The 24,326-nt window shown below is 37.0% G+C and overlaps 1 protein-coding gene and 1 long non-coding RNA gene across 3 annotated transcripts; one reads left to right on the top strand and one right to left on the bottom strand.

Annotated features, from left to right (window-relative positions):
* Positions 1-341: 341 nt before the first annotated feature.
* Positions 342-1,846, bottom strand: LOC109077670 (protein LLP homolog). 2 transcript variants are annotated; one of them, XM_019093192.2, is made up of 3 exons: positions 1,713-1,846; positions 842-1,066; positions 342-757 (listed from the first exon to the last, which is right to left on the bottom strand). In XM_019093192.2, exons 1-3 carry the CDS (start codon positions 1,771-1,773, stop codon positions 591-593), a joined length of 453 nt encoding a protein of 150 aa, XP_018948737.2. In that variant the 5' UTR covers positions 1,774-1,846; the 3' UTR covers positions 342-590. The 2 variants fall into 2 exon arrangements, with proteins under 2 accessions (XP_018948737.2, XP_042578150.1); XM_042722216.1 differs by lacking the exon at positions 1,713-1,846 and adding an exon at positions 1,504-1,643.
* On the top strand, positions 1,832-22,851 carry LOC122137036. Its single transcript, XR_006154538.1, has 3 exons — positions 1,832-1,916; positions 7,605-7,804; positions 22,534-22,851. It is a non-coding gene; the product is annotated as an uncharacterized LOC122137036 (long non-coding RNA).
* Positions 22,852-24,326: the final 1,475 nt, after the last annotated feature.

Here is a 24,326-nt window from a genome sequence, read left to right as displayed (position 1 = left end):
ATATTCCATGTAATCTCTCAGATAACAGGATGTCAAATATTACAGTAATTATGAAACATCGTTAATAGTTTTAAATGAGGAATTTCATGTCAGTTACCAGTTTTCCAACCCTTTATGCATTGAATCAGAAGATCTACAAATGTGCTAATATATTAAGTTGTTTGCGGAATTCAAATGTACTATTATAAAGAATTTTGTTTGGTGCAGGGATTAAATCTAAAAGTATACCATGCTGCCTTATAGAGATACACAAGCCACTGGTCTGGCTTATGCTTGTCTCTTTCTTGACTCAATGTTGTGGATTTTTGTTTACTGCAAAATAAAACTAACTAAATCCCCCAGAAAGGTATATTGGATTTTTACTTCAAAGTAAAGCAGACTAACAGAGTGAGAGATTGAAGTAGAGAGGAAAAATGTATATTTCACTGGAAGAGTCCGTTGTGTAGTACAGTGTGGGTGACTTACAGTGTCTGCCTCTTCCAGACACTGGAAGATTGCATAAACAGTCCATAGAAAAGTAAAAGATGCACAGCAAAGCTCCTGTACAGCTATGTCAGGCATAATGTCCGTGCACAAGCAGATCAGTTCATCTACCAGGCGAGCCCCTTCTTCATCTTAGGTTTTCCTTTTGTAGCCATACGTTTGGCTTTCACCTTCTTTATATTCCTTTGGTTCATCGAAACCGGATACCGTCCTTCATCGTCCAACATTGTCTTTTTATTGCGTTTAGTGTCTAAATCCATCTTTCCACCATCCGCTGCAAAGCAACAACAGATCTGCATTTAATATGCTAAAACACAACATATAAGCCGAATTGCTAAATGCTTCTATAAAAGCTCACCATGTTCTTCCTGCATCTCCACATCCTCTGGCTTCTGCTTCACTTTCTCAGGCGGCACCACGGTGGCGATCTCAGCCACATCTTTCATACTGACCTCTCCTTTCTCTCCCTGACCCAGCACTGTTTTGAGTCGAGCCAGTTCTTTGGGGGCAACTTTCTTTCTTTTCTCCGCCCTCATCTTTCTCCTTCTTTTGCTTCGCAAACTTTTTGCCATCCTGATTGAAACTGAGGAGAGAAGACAAAGGTAAGTTAATAATAAAAATAAAATTATAAAAAGGGGTGGGGATTGTGTGTGTATGTATATGTATACATATATATATATATATATATATATATATATATATATATATATAAACAACTCTCTCTTTTTTATATATATATATATATATATATATATATATATATATATATATATATATATATATATATATATATATATATATATATATACACACACACCCCATAGTCTGGAGAACACAATGTTTTTGTTTGATTTTTTTGCATGATCATTTCGGGTCATCTCTTTATTAGAGAAGCTCCATGAACTGAAGTCTATTAAAACACATAAAATGTGCAAATGTTGGTCACTCCATAAGCATAATTAAAAAAACACCGATACAGAAAACACATGACATGATGACAATGATTTTTCATATTCTTACATATCTGTTATCCTGATGCAAGAGACCCGTGTAAGAAAAACTAGAACTAAGATGTTCGTTAGCCATCTCACATATACAAAAATAGCTTTTTATTCTAATAGATATCACGTACACACACCGCTCACAGGCGTAATTACTACCAATACACGGACTTCAATATTTTATTGCTGTGTTGAAGCTAGTATTTACATTCGCAGTGTGTAACTTACATATATCTTCAGAGCACCTCTGGATGCACGTGTATGTGTGTACGGCTGCCGCTAAGCACATTCTTTACTACAGTTACTTTTTTTTTTTTTTTTTGCGCGACAAAATATCGCATGTTTACGGCTCGTGTGGTCGCGCGCTTAGTCCAGTAGAGGGCGACAGAACTGCGGCCTACTTTTAACAACTCATAAACGACAATATTCCAGGTTAGTTGAAATACAAAAATGTTGGAAACGTATATTATAAATTCACAAATGTGTCTTAAGATGTTCTCCCTCCAGAAAAGAGCTATGTCTCCATTTAAAGGTGAAATACTTTCTCAATCCCAGTTTAAAGTAAAGAGTCAGCTATAAGTAAGTTGATTTCCCAAAAGATGTAAACACTGACTGTTGCTCTGTACCTTATGTTCAGTTTGTACTTTTGATCGGCCCAAAATGTCAACTTTTGACTGAACTAATAGTGTTGCTGGACAAACTGTTTGTGTGACGCAGATGGATGACATACGTTGTGTTTGTAAAAACTAATTTGAAACATCATTATTGTTTATTCAATCCCATCCAGTGACACTAGCTGTGCTGAAATTACCCGCGTCACCTTCCCAAACCACAGTGATTGTCCCAACAAGTGCAATTTCTAGACTGTTAAAGGGGTTAAAGCATAGTTAAAGTTTGGTGGGTTATTTATAATAAAATATCTGAATGTGGTACCAAACATTAGGATTAAAGAGATTTTGTTAGGGCTTGTCTTTTGACATTAAAGCTAAGTGAAGTGTTCAGTGTTGTCATGATGTCTTTTCCTGTGTCTGTATTATAGAAAAGAAAAAAAAGAAGAAGTGAAATGTTTATGTCAAATTACTTATTTGAATTGTATTAAGCATTTGGAGTAGACTGTCACAGGGGTTTTCAAACTTTGGGTCCAGGGACACCAAGGGGTGCACAAAGGGATTCTAAGGTGTCTGTAGAAAAGCGAAGACAAAAATTGGTGTTTTTATTATTACAGGGCTGTTAAAAGTGTAAAACTGCTCTGGAAACATATATACCGTTACATTGTTTCTCCTTAGGTTTATACAAAGCCAGTATCTTCTAGATAATAATTAAGTTATTTTATATTTGTGCATTTTATTTATATTGAATTTTATTTAATAGTAATTTATCACTTATTTTAATAATGTAATTGTATTATTATTCTTTTTGTGTGTGTGTGTGTGTGTGTGTGTGTATGTAGCTATAAATATACAGAGCCCTCATTAATTATTGGGAAGAAAAAAAAATAACGACTTTATTCAACAATTCCTTTGTCAACGGTCTCCTCTGTGTCTCCCCATATCACTGTACGCTGCGTATGCTCTTACGTGTATTTAGCTTTGATTTGAAATAAAACAGCGCATCCTTATGGCGCAGATGATACAGAAGAGCATACGCTTCATAAGGGGATATTGAGAGACACAGAGGAGACTGTTGACAAAGGAATTGTTGAATGAAGTCTTTATTTTTGTTTTCTTCGCTTACAAAAAGTGTTCCGGTTGCTTCATATAACCCAGATTGCACGTCTGATGGCAGATGGAGTATTCTGACGACGACTTTCATACCTTTTATGGACCTTGACACTGTTATTTACTTGGCAGTCTATGGGACAGTCAAAGGCCTCCCGGTTTTCATCCAAAAGGCTGCTTTCCCCAGTCTTTAATACAGCCATTTCCAGCTGTTGCTTGTTTTGTGGAGTTTCTGTCTTTAGTCTCCTCTTCAGCTGGCGAAATTCATGTTCAATCGGATTTAAATCTGGAGATTGACTTGAGCAATCTAAGACTTTATATTTCTTTGCCCTGATAAACTCCTTTACTGAACTGGCAGGATGTTTTGGGTCATTGTCCTGATCCAATATGAAGCGCTTTGTGATGAGTCTGGTGGCATTTTCTTGAATATTGGTAGCCAAGATGGTTTTGTACCCTTCCAGATTCATTCTGCTGTCATCATATGGGTCGCTCGAAAAAGCCCCTGGAACTCAGACATCCAGGTTCCGGAGAACCGGAGTAGGGGCCGCCATCTTAGTCTCATGCCCGAGAGAGTGAGCCCACCTGGGCCATGCAACGCTCCAAAAAGCCCTCTGGATCTCAGACATCCAGGTTCCGGAGAACCGGAGTAGGGGCCGCCATCTTACTCTCATGCCCGAGAGGGTGAGCCCACCTGGGCCATGCATCGCTCCAAAAAGCCCCCTGGAACTCAGACATCCAGGTTCCGGAGAAGCGGAGTAGGGGGCGCCATCTTGCTCTCATGCCCGAGAGAGTGAGGCCTCGCTGGGCCTGGGTCGCTCGAAAAAAAGCCCTGGTGCTCAGACATCCAGGTTCCGGAGAACCGGAGTAGGGGTCGCCATCTTGCTCTCATGCCCGAGAGGGTGAGCCCACCTGGGCCATGCATCGCTCGAAAAAAGCCCCTGGTGCTCAGACATCCAGGTTCCGGAGAACCGGAGTAGGGTCAGCCATCTTAGTCTCATGCCCGAGAGAGTGAGCCCACCTGGGCCATGCATCGCTCGAAAAAGCCCCTGGTGCTCAGACATCCAGGTTCCGGAGAACCAGAGTAGGGGCAGCCATCTTAGTCTCATGCCCGAGAGGGTGAGCCCACCTGGGCCATGCATCGCTCGAAAAAGCCCCTGGTGCTCAGACATCCAGGTTCCGGAGAACCGGAGTAGGGGCAGCCATCTTAGTCTCATGCCCGAGAGTGTGAGCCCACCTGGGCCACATTGTCATCATTGAAGTTGAGAGGGCCTGTTCCAGAGACAGCCACGCATGCCCATGCCATGACACCACCACCACCATGCTTTACAGATGAGGCTTCATCCTGGTTTGTATATGTCATCATCGAATGCAAGACTCAGAATGCAGAAGCAATGGATATAACTGATACGACACATTCCCTGCTTTTAATATCTGATGAATTAATGCAACAGGAACACTGTTCCAATACACTGTTTGCCTAATAACCAATATCCTGTATCTTCTGTCTAGTGAGCACTTGCAGCAGTTTTTTTTTTTTTTGTATAATTGACATATGAATTATAGTTTTGTATAATTTATAGTTTAGTTTTTATTTTATTTTTGTTTTTGTCTTTTTGTGAATTTTATATATTTATATAATTTTATCACAGTTTCAGTTTTTAAAATTTTATTGTGGTTTTACTTTTGGTTCACTTTAAAACACTGCTATGTAGTGCTTTTTGCACGAACAGATTATAGTGAAACCCCAGTGATGGATGAGAGCTTCTGTTCCTGCACACATACACACACCAAAGAATCAGAGAGGTTAGTTTTTTGTGCACATGTTGGATATTGTTCTTCTGTGATTCTGGATACCAGATTTTCGCCTCCTTTTTCCGGGACATGTTTAACAGTCCTGATGTTCTCCTTGGTGCTAACATCATTAGCACATTTACAGTCTATAAATAAATCCCAGTATTGTAATATCCCTCTCCAGGCACACAACTCTTTGTCTTTTTGGTAAAACCTCATACTGTAGATAAAAACAAACAAACAGAGCATAACCTGCAACCAGTCTGCCACGGGACCAGCAAGCACTCACATCAGGAGTGAAAATTGAAAGGCCCATCTGCTGGGCTGTTCCAGTGACATTGCCCTTGGCAGTCAGCTGAGGTCTCTTTGCAGTGGGGGGGAGTTGTGTACGTTGTAGTGTGTTTTGATTCCCCCAATTAGGGTTCCTTCTGTGAGAGTGACGTGGCTGTATGTGGAATAATTAAGTCCCAGGACATCATGTTCTGAAATGATCAGCATGCAAATGGCACACACAGTCTGTGGCTCTCTTGCACACTTGCTCACTACTTGTATGTGTCCTCTTATTGGATATCTGATCGTAGCATTGGCAGTAACTATATACACTATACTTTATTAGGTACACCTATTCAATTGCTTGGTAACACAAATTGCTAATCATCCAATCACATGGCAGCAACTCAATGCATTTAGGCATCTAGATGTGGAGAAGACGACTTGCTGAAGTTTAAACCAAGCATCAGAATGGGGAAGAAAGGGGATTTAAGTGACTTTGAACGTGGAATGGTTGTTGGTGCCAGACGGGCTGGTCTGAGTATTTCAAAAACTGCGGATCTACTGATGTCAGAGGTCAGAGGAGAATGGGCAGACTGGTTAGAGATGATAGAAAGGCAACAGTAACTCAAATAACCACTCAGTACAACCAAGCAGAATACCATCTCTGAATGCACAACACATCGAACCCTGAAGCAGATGGGCTACAGCAGCAGAAGACCACACCGGGTGCCGCTCCTGTCGGCTAAGAACAGGAAACGGAGGCTACAAGTCGCATAGACTCACCAAAATTGGACAATAGAAGATTGGAAAAACGTTGCCTGGTGTGATGAGTCTCGATTTCTGTTGCGACCATTCAGATGGTAGGGTCAGAATTTGGCGTAAAGAACATGAAAGCATGGATCCATCCTGCCTTGTCTCAACGGTTCAGGCTGGTGGTGTAATGGCCCATTAGTACCAATTAAATGCCACAGCCTACCTGAGTATTGTTGCTGACCATGTCCATCCCTTTATGACTACAGTGTACCCATCTTCTAAGGGCTACTTCCAGCAGTACAATGCACCATGTCACAAAGCTCAAATCATCTCAGACTGGTTTCTTGGACATGACAATGAGTTCACTTTACTCAAATGGCCTCCACAGTCACCAGATCTCAATCCAACAGAGCAGCTTTGGGATGTAGTGGAATGTGAGATTCGCATCATGGATGTGCAGTCGACAAATCTGCAGCAACTGCGTGATGCTATCATGTCAATATGGACCAAAATCTCTGAGGAATGTTTCCAACACCTTGTTGAATCTATGCCACGAAGAATTAAGGCAGTTCTGAAGGCAAAAGGGGGTCCAACCTGGTACTAGCAAGGTGTACCTAATAAATTGGCCAGTGAGTGTAATTTTAGCAAAGGTTTTTTGTATCAAGACTTATGGGATTTTATTTAGATAAACAGTCACACAATAGCTGTTTTTAAAACCTAGTGAGCCACCTTGGTGTCTGCTGTCTACATAGACAGCTTTCTTCTAAGGCAGCATCTGGATTGAAATGAAACCACACCACGGAAATGCTTCTCTTAACGTTGTTGATGATGTTGAGTGTGCTGCTGAGCTAATGTTATTCTAAAAGAATATAAATAAATAAAACGTGCATATTGTGTAAAATTCTTTTAAAATACGTGTGTAAATGCTTGTTTGCATTCTACTGTGCTACTTTTCTATGTAAACATGCTCAAAACATGATATTTTTGAATGTTACAAAGGGTGGTTTTGCAGAGATACGTGCATGGTACTAAAAACATGGTGCTCAAGTTAGAAGAAGTTCAAAAAACATGTTTATATACCTTGCAATTGTTTTTTATAGTTTTTTTACATCCCACTGCCATGCGACATTTTTAAATGCAAAAACAGGGGACAGATGTCTTTGACCTCACGTCTTGCATCTTTTGCAGAATTGTGTGCATGACTATATTATAAAAATGCAGCGCTCAGTTTAAAAACATTTCAACTTTTTAAAAACATGTCTTGCATTTGCCTCATGTCTTGCATTTTTAAATGCAGAAAAAGAGTTCTCAGGGTTTTTGCATTCTACTGCACTATTTTTTCCATTGTATTTAAAAGGAAATGTGACAGATGGACTCTTATTTTAAAAGAAGTTCAAAAATGTATGTCTAGACTTTGTGATTTTATGTCACAAAAAATCGCATTCTATGTCAACGGTCTTTTATGTAGGCAATAGACAACCAGGCGTCTCAGATTTGGGAACTGTGCTACAGACTACAAAACTAAAATAAAAGAGTGCGGTCATGCCCTTCACTTCTTGTTCATTCATTGCATCTCTTGCTGCAGATCCCCCTCCAGAGGATTCAGAGAGAGGACTGCCATCATCCCCAGGCCTCTGGTTTCTAGAGACAGCTGACGGTATTTGCCTCAGCCTAATGCACTATCATGTGCAACGTTAACACTCACGAGGGACGTTGCTCTTGGTTTGGTCTCCATGGAGCTAAATTATAATGACAAGCATCGCCTGAACAGCATCCTGAACCCAGGTGAATCTAAACGCGAAGCCTCTGTTTAGTAGATTTTAGGGTCAAGACAGTTTGCAAGTTTCCAGGTGTACAATCTATCACACTTTAAATACTCATTTGTGCCGGGTGGGTTTTCTTATTTACAGTATATCGCATAATATGGCAGCCAAATATGAGGAGAGTTTCACACTTCATAACCTGCTCCTTTATAAAAAAAAAAAAAAAAAAAATCTAGATTAGTTCTGGGGAATTTTTATTATGATATCATACCACACGACTGCCGTGAGTGTTGTTAAAGGCCAGTCTATCACTGTATTATTAGAAATCGCACACTTACGACTGCAGGCTACAATCCGCAATCTCTTTTACTTTTTCATCACAGGGAAGTTGATTACTTTGTAATGGTGGGTTATATGATTTTATGTGTGTGTGTGTGTGTGTGTGTTTGGATGAAGGCAGCATTGGTGTCTCATGCTTTGATTGTGGTTGTTTCTGGTTTTAAAATCTATTTGTTGAGTGAGTTTTTTTTAGCATGCCTGTAGCATTATTTTCCCCCACATATTGACTCACAATGAGAAGAATGTTTATATAATTGTTTTAAAAGAGTTCTCTCTCTACCTTCTCTTTGCAATTAAAAAAATATATGGACAATATACATGAGCAACTGAAGCTAATGTAACACATAACATCTGTAGATTATCTCATGCTGGTGAGGTTGTGAAAAACCAACAGTCAGGTTCAACTTGCAAAAATATATACTTTATGTTAGGAAGCGCCAGTTGGCTTCTTCAAACAAAAGGGGGAACACTTTCTGTACAATGGACTTGAGCCACCTGGGTCACTGCTAAGACAATCTATCTAAACAGTTAAGTTGTTTTCAACATTTTTGACTTGAAGGTCCTCTTTTGTGCAACACAATATTCTAAGACATTCTAGTATTTCTGCTGTAATTATGATAAAGCTGATTGTTTTCAAACTTTTTTAAAATGAATAGAAACAGTGAGTACTGATATAATAAATTACTAAACCGCGATTATTTTGTTTTCCAGGAGTTTCAAAAACGATATGTTCTTGAATCAAAATACTGACTTTAGTTTAATTTTAGGTATTTTTATTTAGACATAGTTTACTGGAATATTTTAATATCAATGGATCCATTTAAATACTTTTATATCATCTTTGGAAGTTTGCTGAGAACCTTTGTTTGAGAATCTCTAGTTTGAACCATTTTTTAACTGAAATTCTCAGTTAATTGTACAATTTGGTGGGGTTCTCTTATACTAGTGACACCCCCAACTAATAATTATGCATATTATTATTATTATTAAATTATTTTAATCAAATAGTAATATAGTTTTTACTCTTAAAAATAAATAAATAATAATAATTAAAATTGCATCTGCATATAAAAGTGTCCAGTGGTGTAGTGTGACAATCAGAAAGTGTCCAAACATAGTCTAACTTAGTGTGCAATATAGAGTAAGTGCCTATGCTTGCTATAGATATCCACATATACAATAAAGAAAACATTAACATTTTTTAACAAGGATAAAGTCCTGTCGACATGTGCACTAATCTCACACTAATTTGTAATCAACTGATGTAAACAATATGGCAAACAAGATGCATATGTACCCAAGACAGAAATGCTCTCCAATTGAGTCAGCTAATAGCATTTAAGCAGCCCATCTGTGCTGTTGCTCATGTGCTGCTCTTGTTAACTCACACATGACTATCAATGATCTCTTTTTAGCGGCCAAATTTCAACATGTACATTCACTTAAATGAATCTTAGCTAAACTACCAGGGAATCTCTATTATGCATCACTGCATGTTTAAAATGAGAAGCAATGCATGCACTGTCCTGTTATAGTGAAGACTAATACTTTTGTGATTAATTATTCATGACCATCATTAAGCTACTAACGGCATGTGCAGCAATCGTCAGTTTGGGTATATGTTGCCATGGTGAAGTGATTCAAATGTATGCAATATATAGAGGTGTATGAATAATGAATGGAATGTGTGTAGTCATTTGATTTTAATGAGTCACAGTTTGACTCTGTTCACTGGTTCATAGCAGAACTGACATAAGGTTTATAAACATTGTGATTAGCATTTCCCCAAGGAAATAGATGTGCTTGCAAGGCAGCAAAAAATAGTGTTGTATAGGAAAGATTTGATTTAGATTTCTGGGTTACATTTTATTTTAAGGTGTCATTGTTACAGTGTAATTATACATGTAAGTACTGAGTAATATTAATTAACTACATGTACTTACTATATGGTTAGGGTTAGGATTAGGGTTTAGCTCAGGGTTACTTGCATGTAATTATGCATAATTAATTGATATTATAATAGTAAGTACGTGTTACTTGTGTAACAAAGGCACCTTAAAATAAAGTGTTACAGCCTTCTGTTCAGATTACTTGATCAATTGTATGACATTTAGCACATCTTCAACACGTGTATAGGCTATAAGCAATTATAAGATATGAAAGGAAAAAAAGACTAATCACAATTATGCTATTAGATCTATAGAAGAAGACTAAATGCAATTCAGTATGGAAATACAGATGATGCCATCACTGTTGGATACACTGAACATTCAAATCTATGTAAGAAAAAAGTATATTTTCATCCTTTAATCCTATTTTTAAAATTACATTAAAATAGTACACATTAGTCTATAATTATATGCAGAATGGGTTGAATGGGTTTTTAATTAATTAAAAATACACCGAGGTTTACTAATCCTAAATAGAATGTTTGAGGAATATCAGTGTCTTTTAGAAATTAAAAAAAAAAAAAAAAAAATAGCTTATTCCAGTGGTTTTCAACCATTTTGACTGCATTATCCTCAAAAATATTCAGACTGTATTGTTTATGATTTAAAACATAAGGATTAAAGATAAGGATGTAAAAAAAAAGAAAAAGAAAATGTATATTTTTATATATAAAAAAAATTATGCCCAGAACGTTAAAAAATTCATTAGTTAGCATGACTTTTCACTTATAGAAAACATATTATTCTTATCCAGGGCTTTTTATTTATTTATTTATTTTATATATATTCATGTACCCTGGGTGTTTCAAAGAGAAAACAGTTTATGTGGTATTTTAAATAAGAAATATATTGAAATTAATTTGTTTTGGCTTATTTTAATACTTGCTTTGTCTTATTTTAATTTTTTATTATTTTTAATTATTTTTAATTATTTAATCTTTAGGGCCCTTTAGGGCCCCTACTTGAGAACCACTAGTAAGTGAAGAGGTTGAAAGAAAAATGCACAATAGCAAAAAACTTTAATAAACTGTTAATAAAATTTTACTGTATATTATAGTAATTACATTTTAGACGACTATCATGCTCTGATTAACTTGTCATGCTTGTAAATCAGTTCTCACTGGGCATTGTTTGTTAGTGGGAATGCTGTGATATGAATTCCACACATTCAGCTTACACTTGCACTTCATGACACGTTTCATGGTGCTGTCACGTTTCATAATCACTCAACCAGCACGTGTTATCATCCGCTGGTGCACGCTCTTACCTTGAGGTGACACTTGTTCTTTACCTTCAGAATAGGCCGCTTATATAAGCCCTGCTTTTCTGCAAAGCAAAAAGCTTGTCGCTCCTGCCCAGCAGGGGGAGCATCACCTGGAGGGTCTGAATTTGCAGATGTACAGTTGGGTGGCTGCCACATGAGAGTGCAGGAATATGCCAGGCTGAGTGCTCTGCCCTGGGCTTCAGTGCCACTACTGCCCATCCGGGGACACTGGCAGGCCACCACGAATTCAGCTCACACCACTGCACAAACGCCGAGGTTCAGATGCTCATTGCGTTTGTCCTCTTCTGTAGATGTTTCAGACAGTATGACTGCATAAAAACACCTTTCTTTAACCCACTGGTGCTCCTTATTTGGGAGTCACACTTGTGGTCAAAAATGACCGGACACCTGAAATGATACCCCCCCTCGTAAAATCAGTGTTATATATTTTTGTTCAATAATATATATATTTTTTTTCTTTTTTATTTGAGAGAATTTCATGCTACTAATATTTTTAGTATTTTAATATTTTTGCCATAATTATGCTCAAATTTATTTTGTGAATATTGAAAATATTAAGGCAGTATTTCATGTTAAATAAGAGATAATGCCTTTAAAATCAAATTTTTGAAGCCGTCTGGTGGGAGTAATTAAAAAAAAAACATCTGAAATTCCATGGTTTAGCCACTAGACTCCTATATAGCACTATATAAAAGGCCTATAAATTCTCTAGTTGATTTTAGACAAAAATACTTAATTTTATTAAGTTGTAGATTTGGATATCTATCTATCTATCTATCTATCTATCTATCTATCTATCTATACGTTCTCAAAGACAGCTTTTTGTAAAGGTTTTTTTTTTTTTTTTTTTTTTATGCTGATTTAAAACGTATGTTTTTGAATTATTACTACAGTCAAACCTGAACACACAGAAAGCATTTTGTTACAAAAAACATTAAAACTTCAATAAAAATGTAACAAAAATGAACAGGAATGTTTTATCAGAGCTTAATCCTTCTGGGTCTGATCTGATTTCAACCTCTTATTTCAGTTTTCTGACTCGTTTTGGCTATATGTGTGTGTGTGTGTGTGTGTGTGTGGATGTGTCTGTTTTGCACTCTTGAGTCTAACCCATTCCTTGCTGTCCACTTTTTTACTGCATTGTAGTTGAATTATTGCTTTTATTTTACATATTTGCTATGTTACAGTCACACCAGTTCATAGGTGTGTGTGTGTGGATGTGTTGGTTTTGCACCAAGTGTGAAAAATTTTTTATGACCACTTAGCTTACTCGAATCATGCCCTAATTTTTTTGTGCATACACATTCCAAATGGCATAAAAGTCACCAAGTTTCGTACCATTCTGATGAAGCTGTGATTTTTTAAATGAATAGAAACAGGGAGTGCTGATATAATAAATTAATAAATATATACCCTTATCCTAATAGGCAAAAAAAAAAAAAAAAAAAAAAAACACATATTGCTCAAAGGCTATAGTAGGGCTGTCATTAATAACATACTGCCAGTATTGATCACCTCTGCTGTATATAATGAAGCTATCACATCATCTCGATGTCTCCGTAAAACATCTTATCATTGTTATACTGTACATGAGTGATCCTGTGGAAGCTTCACTCTGATATTGTTTATTGTACTGCAGTGTTTGAGATACTCCCTCACACAGATGGCTATTTCCGAAAAGCAGGATTATGCATGTTTTCATCTAGAATGAGAAGGCTGATTAATATTCCTGCACACAATGTTTCTTCAACTATGAACACATTTAGACCTGTGGATTGTTATAAAATTCACTCTTAAAACACATTTTGCACACTTTTTTATTGAACAATGACCTAGAGTGGACATGCATGAATCATAGGAGAATTGTATTGTGCTTGCGTGAGATGTATTGTGCTTAAGTTAACATTTTCGTAATACAGTATTTGTCTTGCTAAACAAATTTCATAGCTAGCATTTTGTGTATCCTATGTATTTTATGTATACATTTTATATATTTAGCCTATATTTATTTTCTCACAGTTTGCGCGATTTGACATTTTAATTGGAAATGACATACAAGAGGAATATTCCGTTCACAAGTGGTGTTTACCATGATTTTTCTTTGTTCTTCAGTGATATTGGTTTTTTCTTTGGTAAAGGAGTTCAACAACTTTCCCCAAAAAACACTATTAAGCCTAGAAATTGTTGGAAAAAAACTGACCTTGTTACACATTACATATACGTACTGTAGTAATAACAGTAAATTATGCATAATTACATGGAACTAACCTCAAACCAAACCTGGTAACATTTTATTTTAAGGTGTCCTTGTTACACAATAAGTTACATGTACTTACTATTATGATAACAATAAATTACACATAATTACAAGTAACCCTAAACCAAACCTTAGTCATATAAGTTATAACATGTAATTAATTAATATTACTCGGGACTTAAATGTATAATTACATTGTAACAAGCACACCTTAAAATAATGTATAACCGACCCAGTCCTTACCCTAAAACTATATCCTAAACCTAACCCTACATTTTAAGTAATATTACTCAGTACTTAAATGTGCAATTAGCTTTTAATTAGATTACATTGTAAAATAAAATGTAACTAAAATATTCAGTGTTGTGGATTTATAACACAACTATGGGGCAGCTGACATTTTTAAAAATTTAATTAAAATGAAATGTTAATTTAAAAATAAATTAAAATAAAAAGTTAAAATAAAACAACAACAATGAAAATGTTTTATGATTATTTAACTTTTTGTTTAGATTATCATGTTCATGATGAATACTTAAAGGGTTAGTTCACCCAAAAATGAAAATTATGTCATTAATGACTCACCCTCATGTCGTTCCAAACCCGTGAGACCTCCGTTCATCTTCGGAACACAGTATAAGATATTTTAGATTTAGTCCGAGAGCTTTCTGTTCCTCCATTGAAAATGTATGTACAGTATACTGTCCACGTCCAGAAAGGTAATAAAAACATCTTCAAAGTAGTCCATGTGACATCAGAGGGTCCGTTAGAATTTATTGAAGCATCGAAAATACATTTTGGTCCAAAAATAGTAAAAAGTACGACTTTATTCAGCATTGTCTTCTCTCCCGGGTCTGTTATGAGCGCGTTCAGAGCACTGCAGTTTAGTGATATCCGGTTTGCGAACGAATCACTCGATGTAACTGGATCTTCTTGAACCAGTTCACCAAATCGAACTGAATCGTTTGAAACGTTTAAATAAAAGATCAAAAGGATTAACAATGCAGATAAATTTTCACAGCCTTCTTTGATCATATTTACCAAGGGTGCCGATATTTTTGGCAATGACTGTATGTGAGAATCAAGACATTTTATTTATATGTAGTTCTCTGTATATTAACTGGCAAGGTTGATAACTCACTTACTCTTTCCTTCATCTTGACTTGATACAAACCTTCATCTGAATTCACACAGAAATTATGTGACAGATCGGTGATGAATGAAAGGGATGAGGACTTTCCCCATCGCTGTTTGCCTGGACCTGGCTGCGCTCCAGAGCTGAAGGGACTCTGAGCTCCGAGGGTCCCTGTACAGCTCAGGTGGATTACTGTAAATCGATCGCACAATTGATGGGGCTCCAAGCTTTTGCCTTGGCCTGACAAAGACAAATGCACTTAGTGAATAATGATTAAAAAACGCTAACAACACCTTTGCGACAGATCAAATACTTTCACAATAATCTGTCTGAGGACGATTTAATGGAGTCATGAGATTTTTTCCCCTTAGTAAATCAGAGCTCACCATATATCCAGCCTGTTTAGTGATCTTTTCTCATAGACTGACAGTTTGCTCTGCAGCGGTGCTCTAGCGCTCACGGACACTATCCTTTACGCTGAGTTGGTTAGCTTTGTTCAACATTTGTTGCCTAGCAACGCGTTTTCCCTGTCCGGTTTAATGTTCTGCTTCCTCAACATTGGAGAGTCATGTCTATGTGTGTTTTGTGTGTCTCCCTCCTCAACTGTCTTTCACCTGAGAGCCGGGTCAAAGGGTGGAGCATTACCCTGAGAGTGCACAATGTATGTGCAGATATGCTCTATACAATTATACATAGGAATGTGAATAACTGGACAGTATATTGCACATTTTTATTGCACAGTGGGGCATTTAACTGTTGATGAAGTAGATGGCCTAATGAAATAAACTTGCCTGGCTGTCCAGGAAGTGGCCTGGATGTGAGGGGTTTCGAAGAGTTAATTTTCCAGCCCTATTCCTATATAGTATAGTTTTTGAGTGTAGGAAGGGGTGTACCAATGATTCTCTCAGCAGTCTGGACTATCCACTGTAGTTTTTTTTGAGTTCTGAATTGGTAGTTAGTTGAGCCAAACCAGACATTTTCAGAAGAACAAAGGACAGACTCTACGACTGCAGAGTCGAACTGCAGAAGCAGCACCTGTGGCAGGTTGAACTTCAGTTGGCGGGGGTTTTTTTCACAGTGGAGTGAATGTGGAACTCCCACATCTGGTTCTGAAGTACCAAAGAACCTAAATGACTCCACTGCCAGAGTCAGAGCTCCAGACTGCACTAGACAACTCAAACTCCCTTCTGGATGAGGCCAATGACTGTGGTGTCAACTGCAAACTTCAGGAGCTTGACAGAGGGGTCTTTTGCAGTGCCTCCACAGTGAGAAGTGCTGTGGGTGTTGGATATGAATTTCATTAGTCTTACTAGCTGTTGCCTGAAATCTGTCTAACAGATAGAGCTAGGACAGAGAGCTGGTTAGTTTGGTCTTGAGGAGTACTGGGATGATGGTGTTGAAAGCCAAACTGAAGTCAACAAACAGGATCCTCACGTAAATCGCTTGTTCGTGTAGAATTAAGGGCAGTCCAATGTCGATTGCATCATTCATTACCTCTTTACTTGATAAGCAAACTGCAGGAGATCCAGTGATGTTCTACAGGTGGGCCAACAAAAGTCTTTCAAATGACTTATTGACTAGATGTTAGGGCAACAAGTCTATAGTCATTAAGTCCTGCGGATGATGGTGGAGTGTTTAGAACAGGTAGGGACAGTGACCTATCTATCTATCTATCTATCTATCTATCTATCTATCTATCTATCTATCTATCTATCTATCTATCTATCTATCTAATGTCGTCTCTATTGTGGTTACATGCTTATGCGATGTTGCTGTGCTACGTGGTCACGAAAACCTATCCTTTGCACACTTTTTTAAGGTTTAAAGTAGGGCTGTAAAGAGATTAAAACATTTAATCTAATTAATTACATGATGTGGCGGCACTTCAAATTTGGCTGAGAAATTACTCCCAACTGATAATTTAAAGTCATTGTTGTGTAAAGCATCAAACAGACATTACAAAAAGTAGCTTCAGCAATAAATGTTTTAATTGATTCAACATAAAATTTATTAAACATACTCTTTTGGACCACGAGGGTGGGTAAACGATGCCTAAATTCTGAAGGGCCCTTTGAAGTGTCCAGTTTTTGAGCACTTCGGTTTGGAACAACCCTTCAGTATGGCGGCCATGATTGTTTTCATTCTGAAGTGCCCTTCGGAGGGCAACATATCCTGTTTGGAACGCACCGAGAGTCATTCATTCACTTGATTCATTCAAATGGCTGATTCATTCAGGAATGAAGTAAATGGTTCTCTTTATGAATGGTCCATTGAATCATTAGGCTTGTTCGACTTGAAGTGGATCATCACCATCAGACTGATCGGTGTATGACATCAAACTACCATGACAGCTATAGAGAGCAGACCGCTCTGTGTGCTTTTGAATTGCTCTTGCGGTACTTTGACGTCTCACACCGATCGGTCTGTGCAGCACAGCTTCAAATCCAGCCTAATGGTTCACCCAATTTGGGATTAAGAAATGAAACGCCGCTGTGTGTTGCTCAGAGAACAGTTCGGTTTTATCTTTATATTTTCGTTAGCAAAATTGAAAAATTTAAATGTCTAAAATAACACAATATTAACTTATTTATTGAACTGTTGTATAAGATCAGTATGACATTTGCACTCGTACAACATTGGTGTGATATTGCACTTATTGCTCGTGTGATATTGCTTAAATATGAGACAAAAACTTAAACAGGGATATTTTTTGCCCCATATCTTGAAATTTAGGGGCATTCTAACTACATTCTCTAGGCTCCATCACGCAGTGAGTTGTTGCCCTGCCTCATGTTTGTCATCAATCAGGTGTATGAAATGTCAGATGACCCACATAGGTCTGTGGCGGGGCAAGTGCGTTAAATGTGTTAATAATTTTAAAATGTTACTTTTCAACGTAATTAATTAAATTAATTAATTAAATCTCCAGCCCTAATTTAAAGAAAAGTTATTTTAAGCCATTGAAACACAATCAGCTGCGAAAGAGAAGTCCTTTTGCTATGCATGCGCTGTCAGAGAGGTGCACGCATGCGAAGATGGTGCTCATTAACCATGTAAGTATTGAACGTTATTTTTATTTATTTATTTTTTTTGCCATTTTGTAGGTCTTATATAGTATCTTAAGTAAAAGCAAACAGCTGAGAAAGAAAACACGTGTAACAGTAAATTGGATCCAGGCAGCTCTTAAAGTCTAATATTCCTGCTGTCTGTCGTTTATGTTAATTAAACAACAAAAGAGAGAAAATTTCTCACTGCTCTTGACTAAATCACAGCATTTCTTATTTATTTGTTTTAGTGTCATTTTTGTCCTTTTGCTTTTAAAGAGTTTGTTATTCTATTTACTTGCTGACTGTTTACTTGTCTTCAGTGAGCTTTTTTAATTAATTAATTAACTTATTTATTTTTAGTCTAGTATTAGTTCTTTTGTGATATTGACACTGGTGACAAGAATTATGAAATTTCTATAGCATTTAAAGCCATGATGTATATTGTTACCATTATATAAAATTATATCTATCTATCCTTCTGTCATTCTATCAATCTTTCAGTCAAGATCTTTTTTTGTTTTATCTATCAAAAATAATTGCAAATTAATTATTAATTATTTTAAAAATGAATGAATTGATACTGTATAGCAGGTGCAGCAGATGATGTTGGTTTGATTCTGATTAGGTGGTGAGGTCTGCAGGTGTTGAGCTGGTGACTGTTTTCGCCTGTCATCAGCTAGCGGTAAACAACAGGTGGTGCAGTGCAGAAAGAGTAGAGGCTGTATACCCTCTGCAGAAAGCTATTCTCAGCTTCATTCTCCTATAGATCCACAGTTCCACTGCAGTTTCACAATGTACACCCTCAATGGGAACTGACAGCATATACCTCCAATCCATCAGACTTGTCCAGCCATCTCTATTATTTTGTCTGTTTCAAATATAGGCTATATCGGGAGAGGAAAGACCACACCAACTAGCACGGCACAAGCAATGCCACATTCATCTCCGGTCGCCACCCACAACTCACACCTTTAACTGTTATTTGAAAAGACAGATTACATTGCATCTCTTCTGCTGGTGTCCTGCTGTAGCAGACAATCTGTTAAAATAAATTAACAACAGGACTTCTATCGCACATTCTAAAATTTGATGATTCAATAGTGTTGCTTGCTAAAGTATAATTTTTTGTGCATGAATGATACCTCAAATTGTGTGGTATTTTTTTGAGGAGAAGTGCTATTACTTTCTAAGTAATTGGAAAGTGTTACAGATTATCAAAAAAGTCTTGGCAACAAACTGAAATAATTTAAAGTTACACTATTAAAAGTAAAACTGAATAAAAAGCACAAAACAAAATTATTACAACTACAAACTAAAATTATAACTGAAAATATAATTAGTTTGTGGTGTTAATGTCTTGATTTACTGTAGACTGAGTCTAGAGGGGGTTTTGTTTTAAGCTTTGTAAGATTTGTATTCAAAAATAGATTTCAGTTGTTCAGTGTTTTAACATGAAAAACTGTTTTTCCTCCATGCTTTAAGACTAAGTGCATATTTTTCCCTTGTGATTGATGTTGTGTGGTCTTCTCTATAATAAGTTTTTCTATCTCAGGTGTAACACTTACTGTACAGAATCTGAACTTTGTGTGTGTGCAGAGGCGGATGTGAGTGAAATTATCTGCTCGAGAGAGAGTGAAGACAGTCTGCGTGAAGCAGTCTCCATGGTGGCAGTGTGTATGTGTGTGTGGGAGTTTGGACACAGCACTGTAAATGAATGAGTGTCTACAGCATCTTAGCTTTTTAAAATAAATCTTCAATGTCAGACTTGATCGGATCACTGAAAGCACCTTCGGAGGTGGTGATTCTGACAGCAGAAATGCAAATGCTGATGTGTATTCATTTTCCATATACAACTTTATAGTCTATAATACATACAGTAAGTGGTGTTTTCCATTAGTAATGGTTTAGAGCAGTGTGCCATAGCAGAAAGCCTTCCAGCTGATATATACTGTGATTTTAAACAAACTTCATGTTTCACCTGCCTACAGGTTGTCAAGAGATTCAACAGGAAGTAACTTGTTGAGATATTAGCAGTACTAAAATGGCAAGTGGTGACAGAATCTTTATAATAAACCTAGGCTTTTGGGGCCTTCTGATGCTTTGTGAAATTGATATTGATTTTTTTATTGGGGCTTCTATGGTGACCAATGAAGAACTGAACTGAGCATATATTCAGACTGACATATTGCTGGATTTGTTTGCTTTTTTATTTTTGTTTCTCCAAGCATCACTTTTTTGCCATGCTTGTGAACTATAGACTTATTTGATGACTTGAACTATTCAAAATGTACACGACTGGTACAAAGTTTGGGGTTGGTACAATTTTTTAAATGTTTTGGAAGGAAGTCTTATGCTTAACCAAGGCTGCATATTTTTAAATAAAAATACAGAAAAAAAAACAGTAATATTGTGAAATGTATATGTTTTCTATTTTGATATATTTTAAAATGTATATTATTCTTGTGCAGTCATTACACCAGTCTTCAGTGTCAAATGGTCCTTCAGAAATCAGATGTGAAAACAGTTGTGCTGAATATTATTTTTGTGAAACCGGATTTTAGGATTTTTTGATGAATAGAAAGAGTATTTATTTGCAATAGATATCTATAACAGCATTAATGGCTTTACTGACATTGTTTAATAATTTAATGCATCCTTGCAGAATAATAAAAAAAAAAATCCTTTAAAAAAATGTAAAAGATTATTAAAATAAAATAAATAAATAAATAAAAATACTGACCTCAAACTTTTGAACTGTAGTGTATAAATGAAAATAATAATGGGTAATATTATGAAAATATGTATTTTTTGGATTGTTTTATTTTCACCAGGCAAAAATCATAAACAAATTGCTTCAGAAAAGTAATGTTAGTTTCTAAAAACCTCTAATAAAAAGTATGAGCAATAGTAAAAGCAAAATGTAATTGCAGAATGCCCGTTTAATATCACATTGAGGCAATATTTTAATACTTTGAAAGAAGCAATTAGACTAATGTTTTTATATGCATGTAAATTTCTTAATAACCTCCAAACATAGAAATTTCATCTGAAGCTCTCATAAACTAATCTCTTTCAATTTCTGTCATGAAATGGATTGTATTTCATGGCAGATAAACACCTCATGTTATTCATTAAAGCCATCCAGCAAGCTTCAAAGCTGAATAATTTGAATTAAGCAGCAAAAACTGAGGAAAAGTGGCAATCAGTGATATATTTGTATAGCCATAATCTTGTTACTATACTAAAATAAATTCTGTGTCAGAATATTGCTGTCAGATTTTCTGTGTGGAGGTTTTGGTGTGTGGTAAATGGTGGTGCTGTGTGATTTTATTACGTGATGCCGTACATGACAGAGATCTCTGTGTGACTGCTGTGACAGACGGCAACAAAGGCTCTGCGCTCCCCATCGATCTCGCAGTGTGTGAGTGACAGCTCTTGTCAGTGAGCTCAAACATATCAAGAGCGTTTATGTACAAATAAAGCTGAAATGGATGAAGGTGCATTTGCCCAATGTTTGCCTTCTGTGAGAGTATATGCCAGTCTTCTTTATACTTTTAAACGAGACCAAGAAATGTTCACAGTAGATGGTAACTTTTTTGAAATAAAATGACATATTTTATAATAAAGACATCTTACACAACTTTACACAAAAATGAAAAGTCTGTCATTAATTACTCCCCCTCATGTCGTTCCACAAATTAACACAAATTAAGTTTTTTTTTGATGAAATCCGAGAGCTTTCTGCACTGGTTACTGCCGGGGGTTCCAACGCACACAGTAGCGGAGTTGGGTCGTCGTTGATCGCCTTCCTGCGGCCCTCAGGTCGCCCGCTACGTCCATCAGCCGGCGATGCGGAGACCCTTGAAGCGACGTCCCCGGTGACGAACTCCTCCAGGCCATCGAGCTGGAGCAATGGCCCACCTCGGCACACCGGAGGTTGAACGGAGAGCGCCGCCGTTTCCCCCGAAGGTGTGTCCAGGAGCGGCGGCACGCCGGAAGGGCACCACAGCGAACCGTGAGCAGGCCGCGGTTCCCGGCCCTCTAGATGATCCCATGCCCACCGAGGCACCCCGTTCACCGTGCCCTTCGACCTTGGCTGTAGGCTGCGCCGTTCACCAGAGAATGCCCGCGGGCGGAGTATCATGTCCTGTTGTTTAGTATGAACGAAATCGGTGCAACGGATGTGAAATCTCATAATATACTGCCGGCCTACGATAATAATAATTATTATTATATTATTGGTTATTATTATATTATATTATATCGACCTGCTGGTTGGTCACGCGCAGCAAGAACTGTGTGTGTGTGTGTGTGTGTGTGTGTGTGTGTGTGTGTGTGTATTCACTATACCCAACAGCTGTAGCAAAAATTTATTGCTTTTTGTTTGAGCGTGCTTTTTATTGCCTCATATCTCGCAGCCAATAAAGTCTGTATCCCCCCCAGACAACAAGTGGAGTTTATATGAGAACAAGGTCTTTCTCAGGTTGAAGAATGTCTTTTTTCCAGTCAGAATTCAGTGAGAATGCAGGACCAGTGTGAGACATCTGACAATATTCATAGCTCAGTAGAAAACAGTCTTGTCCAGCATGAGACAGTCAGCGTGGGCTATAACATACGTATATCCACAGCATGGGGTCCAATTAAAAATGCCCTCTTTAGTTTCCATTTGCCATGCTGTGTGACATAAAGGTTAATATCTCCCATGAACTTATAACTGTGTATCTTTGATGTTTTACCAGGGAAGAGCTGACTGTGGCATCATTTGAGAGCGTAATGTCTGCCTGTGCGGCCCAGACAGAGAGACAGGGCTTCCCCCTGACACCAGCATCGATTCTCCCATTGAAAGACTCTCCTTTCTTTCCTGTAGTATTGATGAATGATTCATGAGGCTGCACAACGAGTGGAACTTGGCAGTGCACTTTGGACAGAGAGATTGTGTGAGGATCACACGGGCAGAGATTAGCCAATGCACCTATTTTCAGAGACGGCTCGTGGCCGTGGACCCGTGAGGGGCATCAGTATAAAATCTCCTTAATATGTTGGCTCATTAGCTTTTAATGTTTCAGCAACCCCGCACGGAACCACCTCTTCTCACCACCTAAATATGTTGGGCTCATTAGCTTTTAATGTTTTTATAATGGCCAGATGCTTGAGCCTCATGTACACCAAAGCAAAAGGCCCCTGGTTAAGTATTTATGAACTTCTTGTTGTTGTACCACTTTTTTTTTGTGCTGCATTATAACAGTAACATTGATGAATTATTTGTTTTTTGTCTCAGTTATTGAGGTACAATGAAATCTGAAGTGTGCATGTGTGTGTATGAAAATACTTGTGGTTTGTTGTGCTTATTTGCTTTTATGTTTGTTTTTTGGACGGTTATTTGTTAATTAATTAATTAATTATTTTTTTATTAATTAATAATTCAAAAAATTATTATCAGCATTTTAAATATTACAATTTAAAGCCTCTCCTTAAAACAATTTTTAGTCTTTATTAATTTTGTTATATATATATATATATAATATATATATATATAATAAGCTCCTATATACGTGTATGAGGTACATATATTAGATATACTATATATATATATATATATATTATATATAATATATATATATATATATATATTAAAATTAACCCACTGCATCTCAAATATTACTGAAAAACCCAAACTTTATATATACTGTTTAAAAACATTTGCGATGCAGTTTTTTTTTTTTTTTTTACATTTCTTTTTACATTATGTTTTTAATTTTTCATCAAGTGTTTCTCATTTTAAATATTTTAGTGAAACATTCACATACACATATATTTATTTCCGTATTTTTCCAAAAAACTGCAAACTGTGTAACTGTGTTTTTAATGTAATAAAGTTCCTTTACTAGTCTTTACTTTGCAAGTTTGGCCAACACTCTCTTTTTTCAAGCTTAGGTTTTTTATGCATACTGCAAGACCATTTCTGTAACCTCTCTCGCTGGACATTCACAAAGTTTGGCCCTACATCACTGTGTGGTGTATCCTAAACTATGCTTAGTCCTCCAGCTCTGCTTTAATGTGTGAAAGTTAGCCTGAGACTGTCCTGGATGGATATGAACGCTGTCCCCTCTTTCTGTAATTGTATTTTTTATCTGAAAGGGCCCGCTGGTGGGCTCAAATGTTTAGTGATGTTGTTTTTCTCTGCCTGGTCGAATCTATTCTAACGGAGGGCATAAGATGAGTTACAGCAAAAGATAGGAACCATGTGTAACGTATAGCCACATAAAAACCAATAAAAAACTTTTCCTCCCTCGCGAAACCTAATCCATCAGCTCAGTGGCTCAGCACGTAAAATCACAAGGGTGTGAGCGTTACTCTAAACAAACAAGTAATCATAACGGTACATTAAGCCACAGGATACACAGATCTATATTACAGCCATAACTTTGTTTTATTCCTTTTTTAGCACCAGTGTCCTTGGAGGCTTTTCTTGAAAAGATGTGTTGTCATGGTTGCAGTATGTCAATACCAGCGCACCCAGCTGTGCAATACC

This window comes from Cyprinus carpio, chromosome B4, assembly GCF_018340385.1.
Source record: "Cyprinus carpio isolate SPL01 chromosome B4, ASM1834038v1, whole genome shotgun sequence".
NCBI lineage: Eukaryota > Metazoa > Chordata > Actinopteri > Cypriniformes > Cyprinidae > Cyprinus > Cyprinus carpio.
This window is presented reverse-complemented; position numbering and strand designations above follow the sequence as displayed.

What these genes read in the sequence shown, in the direction of transcription:
- LOC109077670 (XM_019093192.2), bottom strand. Translation starts at nt 1,773, where the DNA reads ATGTGCTTAGCGGCAGCCGTACACACATACACGTGCATCCAGAGGTGC. An exon ending in GAGGTGCTCTGAAGATATAT is followed by an intron (nt 1,067 to 1,712) that starts GTAAGTTACACA and finishes TTCTCTCCTCAG; the next exon opens with TTTCAATCAGGATGGCAAAA. An exon ending in GGAGATGCAGGAAGAACATG is followed by an intron (nt 758 to 841) that starts GTGAGCTTTTAT and finishes GTTGCTTTGCAG; the next exon opens with CGGATGGTGGAAAGATGGAT.